This window comes from Thalassophryne amazonica, chromosome 14 (genome assembly GCF_902500255.1).
Source record: "Thalassophryne amazonica chromosome 14, fThaAma1.1, whole genome shotgun sequence".
NCBI classification, from domain to species: Eukaryota; Metazoa; Chordata; class Actinopteri; order Batrachoidiformes; family Batrachoididae; genus Thalassophryne; species Thalassophryne amazonica.
Genome location: NC_047116.1, coordinates 78,885,148 through 78,896,725, shown reverse-complemented (window position 1 = coordinate 78,896,725; position 11,578 = coordinate 78,885,148). Strand labels below are relative to the sequence as shown.

At 43.6% G+C, this 11,578-nt stretch overlaps 1 protein-coding gene across 1 annotated transcript in view; it reads right to left on the bottom strand.

The window, feature by feature from the left end:
- Positions 1-227: 227 nt before the first annotated feature.
- tfcp2l1 (transcription factor CP2-like 1) overlaps positions 228-11,578 on the bottom strand; it is an 81,899-nt gene continuing 70,548 nt past the window's right edge. The window contains exons 13-15 of the mRNA XM_034187295.1: positions 4,485-4,627; positions 574-625; positions 228-461 (exon numbers count right to left, since the gene is read on the bottom strand). Of these exons, the coding sequence (XP_034043186.1) occupies positions 424-461; positions 574-625; positions 4,485-4,627 (233 nt within the window). The 3' untranslated portion in view covers positions 228-423. The remainder of the gene's footprint in view (positions 462-573; positions 626-4,484; positions 4,628-11,578) is intronic.

Sequence of the window (11,578 nt, the reverse complement as noted above, 5' to 3'; positions counted from 1 at the left end):
AATTCAACCTTGTTATATGCTCTTTTTAATTTGTTGAGTTACAAGATGATTGCAGTTATTGCCTTTCACTTATCTTCTGCAGAACCTGGCTGGGATGATCGACTCACTCGCCTACCCAGCATTTTTTTTGCAAGCAATATATGATGAGTAAAATGCAGTTATCATTTAGAACAGTAGAAAGAAAGCTATTAAGTTAAAAAAAAAAAAAAGTGTATATGTAGCAAAGTAAAGCAGAAATAATGGATTATACAACAAGCTGATGGTGTGTTAAACACAAATTAGTTATTTTATAGGTAAATAAAACAGGAAAATACCAGGAAAATGTAATACAAAATCAAAAGTAAACTAAAATCTTTGTCAGTGTCGCATAACTCATTGAACAAGTGTAATGTGTACAATTCTAAGACGGCAGGAAGCTGTGGGTCATTTCAACACAACGTGGTAGCCGTTAGTTTTTTCATCTAGGAAGAAAGAGGAAAAAAAAAAACACACCAAAATTATATGTGTAAAATATCATCAAAAACAAATGGGTTAAAAACTGAGAAATGAAAAGCAAATTATAAACATAAGTACTTCTGACAGTGCTGATGATGAAGCTCATTTCTTCACTGAAGTTCTGCACCATCTGAAACAAACCCCAAATGAGCAGCGTAGATTTATTTATTCATTTGAATTTGTGATTTTAAAATGGCAGGTTGTAGAGTAAGCAATAGTGTCTTCACACATAGTGAATGAAGCCGAATAGCGCACAAAAGAGGATTCGAATGAGCCACATTCGAATGCCTCATACAGCAGTCGGCACGGCCGTTCGGGCACAGCACATGCACACCACAGGCGCAGCGTGCTCGTATTGGAAACTCAATCGAACAGTTCGAAATGTTCGGTTACGTCGAATCCTGGCTGAAAGTCAATCGAGCCAGCCTTCACACTACAGAGGAAATGAAGGCAAATGGCGCTCGAATGCCCATTCGACCCACACTCGGCCAAAGACCAAGTGCAATCCAAAGTTCTCCAACAGCAGTCACAGTGCACTTACAACAACCAGGCCCATTTGCACCGCCAGCTCGAATGTAGTGCACATGACATCACAATCAAGGTGCGGTGGAGGTGCTGAAAGCTCTCAGGGCGGGCGAGGACCTGTTTCCTGCAGCCTGACTGCAGCCAAGGCGACTGGAGCGAGATCCCAACAGCAGTCAAAACAGTCCTGATGGGGCCAGGTGATTATACCACAATGGGCAGCCACTACAGACCACGGGTGAATGGTGTGGGTGGGCATGGATGAGGTGGATCATACCTGAGTGACACCAGGTCCTGTCCCAAATGGGGGCCAAGTGCAACACCCATGGCGTCTGAGTGCATTGTGCCCCCACCCCCCCAACTCCCCCGTGCAACACGAATGGCCATCGGGAGTGTCGTGTGTCCCCTCCAGCAACACGAATGGCCATTGGGTGTGTTGTGTGTCCCCCCACCCCATGAGCATCACAATTACCATCGAAGTGTGTCGTGGGCAGTGGTGGGCACAGCTAACCAAAAAGTTAGCTTTGATAACCACTAATCCGCAAACTAAAAAGTTAACTTGTACAACTGTAAACTGATCAACTAAAAAAAGAAAATAGATCAAATGCAAGGCACTTTCACTCATGGTTTCATTTATAAACAGACTAATTCCAGACAGTTTATCAACACATTAACAACAACTCCGTCATTTTTACAGAGTGAAAGTATCTGTCAGGGTCTGAGATTTTGCCATGTTGTCTGTATTGTTTTTTGGTCTGTTTTGTTATTTTCTTTTACTCATTGGTTTTCTGTGTGTTTATTCTCTTGTTGGGTTTTTCTGCTCGGGTCTGTCTGTCTCTATCAATCTTGGCTGTCCCTGGGTTCTTGGTGGTGGGTGTTTCTCTCTTTCTGACCACTGTTCTGGTGCTTTCCATGCACACCTGTTCCTAATTTGCAACTCATCACCTGGGGTTATATAAGATGGATGCTGCTAGTCCTCGCCAGATTGATGTGCCTTGTGTCTTCTCTCCAGCTCTCCTTCTCGTGTTTCATAGTCCTGCCTGCCTCAGTGTGTTTTTCGACCAGCCTGTTTTTCTGACCTACTGATGTTTTTGTACTTCTGCTGTGTATTTTGGACTACCTTTTTCTGTACCAGCCTCTGCTATCCTCCCCACTAAAGCCTGTTACCAACCAGAGCTGTTTGTGTGAGCCTCGCATTTGTGTCCAAACGTCTTTGACCAACCCACCTGTCAATATCACACTTTTAAAGTAATGAAGAAGGAAGAATAAAGAAGGTTTGAGCATTAAGCACACACAAGCACCAAAAGGCATTATGGGAAATCAGACTTGCCTTATCACCACCACCACCCCCCCCGCCCCCGTCAAAAATTCATAGAACACCACCATATACGGAATGGGAGTGTGAAAAGTGGCCAATATGCTGAGTGACACTTCACAAACAGAATTTTTAGTTTTGCAAATGCTCTAATTTTTTTTTTTACAAATGGATAAAAATAATGTATTTACGAAATACACATCTATTTGTAAAAACCAACACACAAATTACAAATTGGAAATTTGTATTTGTGGATCACAAAACAAGTGTGAAAATCAAGGACTATTAGATCAACCTCGGTGCATTTGCTGGTATTAATTAGACAAACAAATTTAACTCCATAAATAAGTGTCTTTTCACTTAAAAAAGTAAAGTTTTACATGCACACGCTGTCTTTTAAAGCAGACACACTGTCGATCATAATGTATTGCAGCAATGCATTATGGGAGTTCGGGGTTTGTTAGTTTTTTATTATTATTATTGCAGTACATGTTAGTTTAGCAGTGTTGTTAGTGTTATAGATTTGTGTTTTTATAGTCAAGGAATGTAGTTAGTTCAGTGAAGAGTTACGTTGTGACCATGAGTGAAAATGACGTTGCAATTTACCACTTCTGCCACTCTCTGAGCTGCTGCACGTTGAAAGTAAATTATGTTTTTTTGTTTGTTTGTTTTTAGCAGCTGCACTGGCAGCCAGCCTGCCTCCTTCTGCTGGGGGAGGATGGAGAGCAGAGTTCCTTGTGGCAGCCTGGCTGTTGCAAAACATCCAACAAACAGGAGCTAATGTTTAGTTTTAGGGTTTATAAATGTTTTGACCATGGTCTTACTCACTATGCCAGCAAAGAAAGTGGACTGAAAGTTAGCGGAACTAAATTTTGCGGAAGCTAATTAATCTGCTGATGGTTTTCAAAATTATCTGAAAAGATAATCCACCAACGAAAAAGTTATCTTAAAGCGGATTAGCGGAACTGTGCCCACCACTGGTCTTGGCAACCAATTTGACCGAATGCCACACAAATGGTGTCCAAATTGATCGACTATCATTGACTGCTACACAAATGGCATCCAAATTGACCGAAGGCCACACAAACGGCATTCGACTTTGCCTGATCCATTCGGACTGGCTTCGTGCCACATTGTGGGAATTCAGGTGGCAGTCGAACGCCATTCGTTCTCGCCTGCCCGAATGCCTATCCCTCCCAACTGTGGCTTGAATTGATCGGGTTTGGCCCACTCGGCCTGGTTTGGCCGGTTTCCCTAATTTAATGTAATGTGCGAAGGGGCCTTTGCCGCCTTCAGCTATTGGGGCCATAATTATGAACACCAAAAAAATGACATATTACATACAGTACATAATAAACTTGATATGCAGATAGTTTTTTCCTCAAGGCTAAGATTGTAAAATTTTTTATTTAAAATTTATTTACACTTGCATAGTTTTATTTTAAACTTATTTACACTTGCATAACATAACCACAAACCCTTGAAGGTGCTACGAATGGCTTTACTCCCACTAGATGTCACACTACCACTATATTTCAGGACATAAACAAAACGTCACCCCTCATCCACACCTCCCCAATGTCGCTTTGAAAAAAGCTTAATTGCTATGTTGTGAATAGTGAGCACTGCTGTCTCCTTGGAAACAAGGAGAGGGTCAGGAGAGAGTTTCACAGGATGTGATTTACACACATTGAATGTGCACTCACAGAAACCTCATGTACTCACTCACCGAGAATGCAAACAGGGACAGAAAAGCTCAGGGCACAGAGGGAGTGTTGCTTCATGTTCTGCACCAAGCCATTAAATCTTTACTTTAAAAAATTTTAATTTTCTGATGTATTAATGTGTAAAATCTGGTTAGCACCTTTAAACTGTCCAATCAACTACCCAAACTAACTATGGGTAGATAATCTGCTCTAGAGAACCATTTTCATGGTGTAGTCTGTACAGCTCTTGCCCTTTGTATTTATTTATTTTTCTATTTAATAAAACTAAAAATTATTAATTCAATTGTTTTTCTCAGATAAATAAAAACACTATGTCCTCATTACTTCTGCTGAATAATAAACGCCGCTTTCTCTTCCACTATGTTTGTTTGTGGTGTTGGTTGAAACAGATTAAAGCAGCTTTTTTGAAATACCATAAAGAATACCTCATCAGACACCAGGACGTAGATCCCTGAGGACTTCTGTCTGTAGATGTGGATGATTTGCTGTGGAGTGATGCTGTAAAGCATGGCGACCTTCTCAGAAAGGTCCAACAGTGTCGGCTCTTCCAGATACAGGGCGTGATAGACTGCAGTGGAGACAAAACAGATGCCAGGAAGGAGCTCCTGTTCCATCACCATATCACATTCATCTTTTCTAACATGTGTATTATTTGGTTTTGGTTTTTACAACAGGATGTGATTCTTGATACTAAATCATTCCAACATTATTGGGACCTGGCATGAGTGTTATGTGTCGGACGCAGCTCGGAGAACCGACCAGCGTTTGAAAGACCCAGTATGAAATAAGCAGAGCACGGTACAAAGGCTAACTGAATTTAATACATAACAGTGATACATAAAAAACAAAGTGCGGTCTGGCGTGGTGCGCTCCCAGCAGCGCTAACGGTCTGGAGCCAGAAGCTGTTCGGACTCAAGGACCCCGCCGACACCCCCCAGGTGGCCGCAACAAACCGAGTCTGTGAAAGAAGGAACCATTATGTGAGTCCACACTCAAACCTGGACGTTCTCTGCATCCATTGATGATGAGATGGCTCCCGAGACGACGATCTCACTCGTCTGGTCACAAGGTCGAGTCTCTGGCAAACACACACCGTGCACTCCAGTCTTAAATGCCACCATGTTCCAATCCATGCAGATGCACCACAGCTGTGAGTCCTGATGAGCCGCAGGTGATCAGCCTCAGGTGATCAGGGTGAGGTCCTGATAAACTCAGCAACACAGCCACTCAGTTCCAAATGCAAACCACCTGGAAGGAGAAGCAAAGGACAGAAACAAAAAGGCAGCCAGGCCCCCCCAGCCATATAACAATGAGGTGACATTTAGATCAGTGTTTTGCACCAAACAAAGCTGGACGTACACCAGTACAGAATGACACGATGCAGCAGTCCAGTATCAAGGGACTACAGAAGCGTATCTGCAATAGACTGGAATACAGTCCACCTCTCGCTCCACGACAGCTGTGATAGCCCCCCCCCCCTGAATTGCGAAAGTTGTTGTTGTTCATTCGGCTGCTCTCGGTTTTTTGTTTGGGGTCACCAAAGCTGATACAGTCAGATCCTCATTGGTAATTGGCACAGGTTTTATGCCAGATGCCCTTCCTGATGCCATTCCGGTTTTACCTGGGAAAAAAACACACAGCTGCTGGTGTTCCAAAGAGGTCTCCCATCCAAGTACTAACCAGATCCTGCTCTGCTTAGCTTCTGAGATCTGACAGGATCAGGTTTATACAGAGCAAAGAAAATGAACAAATGCATTTTCATTGCAGAACACAACATACACATGATGCTGTGCACATCGATCTCTGCAGCAAAGGATACATAGGATCAGTGCAGTGCTGCACAGGTTATCACATTGATTTTTATGGAATTTTTGAGCCCAGCACAGACCTCTTGTGGATTTTCTATGTGAAACATTTCCCAAAGTGACAGAGTGGTCCAAAACAAACTTAGGGTGAGTTCAGTTTTAAATCAACTCACAGCGCATTTATCTGTTTACTGTCCACATTGTTACTCTGCTGTGGAAATGAACGTCTGTTCGTTTGGGCCGTAACAATGCACACACATGAGCATATGTTCGTTTGAGCCCTAACAGCACACACACAGACATGAATGTCCGTTTGTGCGTGCGCACACACACACGTGACACATGAGCGTCTGTTCAATTGCGCGCACACACAGACATGAACATCTCTTTGTTTGCGCACACACAGACATGAACATCTCTTTGTTTGCGCACACACAGACATGAACATCTCTTTGTTTGCGCACACGCAGACATGAACATCTCTTTGTGCACACACAGACATGAACATCTCTTTGAGCACACGCAGACATGAAGGTCTGTTACTTTACACAGACACCAGTCTGTGCACAAACACGAATGTCTGTTCATTTGTGCACACACACAGACATGAACGTTTCTTTGCGCACACACAGACATGAACATCTCTTTGCGCACGCGCAGACATGAACATCTCTTTGATTGCGCACGCGCAGACATGAACATCTCTTTGATTGCGCACGCGCAGACATGAACATCTCTTTGATTGCGCACATGCATACATGAGCATCTCTTTTGTTTGCGCACACGCATACATGAGCATCTCTTTTGTTTGCACACACGCAGACATGAACATCTCTTTGTTTGCACACACGCAGACATGAACATCTCTTTGATAGCGCACATGCATACATGAGCATCTCTTTTGTTTGCGCACACGCAGACATGAACATCTCTTTGCACACACGCAGACATGAACATCTCTTTGTTTGCATACACATAGACATGGACATCTCTTTGATTGCGCACATGCATACATGAGCATCTCTTTTGTTTGCACACACGCAGACATGAACATCGCTTTGTTTGCGCACACACAGACATGAACATTTCTTTGTTTGCGCACACGCAGACATGAACATCTCTTTGCGCACACACAGACATGAACATCTCTTTGTGCACACACAGACATGAACATCTCTTTGAGCACACGCAGACATGAAGGTCTGTTACTTTGCACGGACACCAGACTGTGCACAAACACGAATGTCTGGTCATTTGTGCACACACACAGACATGAACGTTTCTTTGTGCACACACAGACATGAAGATCTCTTTGCACACACCCAGACATGAACATCTCTCTGTTTGCATACACGCAGACATAAACATCTCTTTGTTTGCATACATGCAGACATGGACATCTCTTTGATTGCGCACATGCATACATGAGCATTTATTTTGTTTGCGCACACGCAGACATGAACATCTCTTTGTTTGCATACACACAGACATGGACATCTCTTTGATTGCGCACATGCATACATGAGCATCTCTTTTGTTTGCACACACGCAGACATGAACATCGCTTTGTTTGCGCACACACAGACATGAACATTTCTTTGTTTGCGCACACGCAGACATGAACATCTCTTTGCGCACACACAGACATGAACATCTCTTTGCGCACACACACACATGAACATCTCTTTGAGCACACGCAGACATAAAGGTCTGTTACTTTGCACAGACACCAGACTGTGCACAAACACGAATGTCTGGTCATTTGTGCACACACACAGACATGAAGATCTCTTTGCACACACGCAGACATGAACATCTCTCTGTTTGCATACACGCAGACATAAACATCTCTTTGTTTGCATACATGCAGACATGGACATCTCTTTGATTGCGCACATGCATACATGAGCATTTCTTTTGTTTGCACACACTCAGACATGAACATCTCATTGTTTGCACACACGCAGACATGAACATCTCTTTGTTTGCGCACACACAGACATGAACATGTCTTTGTTTGCGCACACACAGACATGAACATCTCTTTGTTTGCGCACACGCAGACATGAACATCTCTTTGTTTGCACACATGCAGACATGAACATCTCTTTGCGCACACGCAGACATGAACATCTCTTTGCTTGTGCACATGCAGACACGAACATCTCTTTGTACACACGCAGACATGAACATCTATTTGCTTGTGCACACGCAGACATGAACATCTCTTTGTTTGCACACACGCAGGCATGAACATCTCGTTGCGCACACGCAGATATGAACATCTCTTTGTCGGCGCACACGCAGACATGAACATCTCTGTTTGCACACATGCAGACATGAACATCTCTTTGCGCACACGCAGACATGAACATCTATTTGCTTGTGCACATGCAGACATGAACATCTCTTTGTACACACACAGACATGAACATCTCTTTGAGCACACGCAAACATGAAGGTCTGTTACTTTACACAGACACCAGTCTGTGCACAAACACGAATGTCTGTTCATTTGTGCACACACACAGGCATGAATGTTTCTTTGCGCACACACAGACATGAACATCTCTTTGTTTGCATACACGCAGACATGAACATCTCTTTGTTTGCGCACGCGCAGACATGAACATCTCTTTGATTGCGCACCGCAGACATGAACATCTCTTTGATTGTGCACATGCATACATGAGCATCTCTTTTGTTTGCGCACACGCATACATGAGCATCTCTTTTGTTTGCACACACGCAGACATGAACATCTCTTTGTTTGCGCACACGCAGACATGAACATGTCTTTGTCTGCGCACACGCAGACATAAACATCTCTTTGTCTGCGCACACCCAGACATGAACATTTCTTTGTTTGCGCACACGCAGACATGAACATCTCTTTGCGCACACACAGACATGAACATCTCTTTGCGCACACACAGACATGAACATCTCTTTGTGCACACACAGACATGAACATCTGTTTGAGCACACGCAGACATGAAGGTCTGTTACTTTGCACAGACACCAGACTGTGCACAAACACGAATGTCTGGTCATTTGTGCACACACACAGACATGACCGTTTCTTTGTGCACACACAGACATGAAGATCTCTTTGCACACACGCAGACATGAACATCTCTCTGTTTGCATACACGCAGACATAAACATCTCTGTTTGCATACATGCAGACATGGACATCTCTTTGATTGCGCACATGCATACATGAGCATTTCTTTTGTTTGCACACACGCAGACATGAACATCTCTTTGTTTGCGCACACACAGACATGAACATGTCTTTGTTTGCGCACACACAGACATGAACATCTCTTTGTTTGCGCACACGCAGACATGAACATCTCTTTGTTTGCACACATGCAGACATGAACATCTCTTTGCGCACACGCAGACATGAACATCTCTTTGCTTGTGCACATGCAGACACGAACATCTCTTTGTACACACGCAGACATGAACATCTATTTACTTGTGCACACGCAGACATGAACATCTCTTTGTTTGCACACACGCAGGCATGAACATCTCTTTGTGCACACGCAGATATGAACATCTCTTTGTCGGCGCACACGCAGACATGAACATCTCTGTTTGCACACATGCAGACATGAACATCTCTTTGCGCACACGCAGACATGAACATCTATTTGCTTGTGCACATGCAGACATGAACATCTCTTTGTACACACGCAGACATGAACATCTCTTTGTGCACACACAGACATGAACATCTCTTTGTACACACGCAGACATGAACATCTCTTTGTGCACACACAGACATGAACATCTCTTTGAGCACACACAGACATGAACATCTCTTTGAGCACACGCAGACATGAAGGTCTGTTACTTTACACAGACACCAGTCTGTGCACAAACACGAATGTCTGTTCATTTGTGCACACACACAGACATGAACGTTTCTTTGCGCACACACAGACATGAACATCTCTTTGTTTGCATACACGCAGACATGAACATCTCTTTGTTTGCGCACGCGCAGACATGAACATCTCTTTGATTGCGCACCGCAGACATGAACATCTCTTTGATTGTGCACATGCATACATGAGCATCTCTTTTGTTTGCGCACACGCATACATGAGCATCTCTTTTGTTTGCACACACGCAGACATGAACATCTCTTTGTCTGCGCACACCCAGACATGAACATCTCTTTGTCTGCGCACACGCAGACATGAACATCTCTTTGTTTGCACACATGCAGACATGAACATCTCTTTGTTTGCACACACGCAGACATGAACATCTCTTTGTTTGCACACACGCAGACATGAAAATCTATTTGCTTGTGCACATGCAGACATGAACATCTCTTTGTACACACGCAGACATGAACATCTCTTTGTGCACACACAGACATGAACACTTCTTTGAGCACACACAGACATGAACATCTCTTTGCACACACGCAGACATGAACATCTCTTTGTGCACACGCAGACATGAACATCTCTTTGATTGCGCACATGCATACATGAGCATCTCTTTTGTTTGCACACACGCATACATGAGCATCTCTTTTGTTTGCACACACGCAGACATGAACATCTCTTTGTTTGCGCACACGCAGACATGAACATCTCTTTGTTTGCGCACATGCAGACATGAACATGTCTTTGTCTGCGCACACGCAGACATGAACATCTCTTTGTCTGCGCACACGCAGACATGAACATCTCTTTGTTTGCACACATGCAGACATGAACATCTCTTTGTTTGTGCACATGCAGACACGAACATCTCTTTGCACACACGCAGACATGAACATCTCTTTGCGCACACGCAGACATGAACATCTCTTTGTTTGCGCACACGCAGACATGAACATCTCTTTGATAGCGCACATGCATACATGAGCATCTCTTTTGTTTGCGCACACGCAGACATGAACATCTCTTTGCACAGACGCAGACATGAACATCTCTTTGTTTGCATACACGCAGACATGGACATCTCTTTGATTGCGCACATGCATACATGAGCATCTCTTTTGTTTGCACACACGCAGACATGAACATCTCTTTGCGCACACACAGACATGAACATTTCTTTGTTTGCGCACACGCAGACATGAACATCTCTTTGTTTGCATACACGCAGACATGGACATCTCTTTGACTGCGCACATGCATACATGAGCATCTCTTTTGTTTGCACACACGCAGACATGAACATCTCTTTGCGCACACACAGACATGAACATCTCTTTGCGCACACACAGACATGAACATCTCTTTGTGCACACACAGACATGAACATCTCTTTGCGCACACACAGACATGAAGGTCTGTTACTTTGCACAGACACCAGACTGTGCACAAACAGGAATGTCTGGTCATTTGTGCACACACACAGACATGAACGTTTCTTTGTGCAGACACAGACATGAACATCTCTTTGCACACATGCAGACATGAACATCTCTCTGTTTGCATACACGCAGACATGAACATCTCTTTGTTTGCATACACGCAGACATGGACATCTCTTTGATTGCGCACATGCATACATGAGCATTTCTTTTGTTTGCACACACTCAGACATGAACATCTCTTTGTTTGCACACACGCAGACATGAACATCTCTTTGTTTGCGCACACACAGACATGAACATGTCTTTGTCTGCGCACACGCAGACATGAACATCTCTTTGTTTGCGCACACGCAGACAT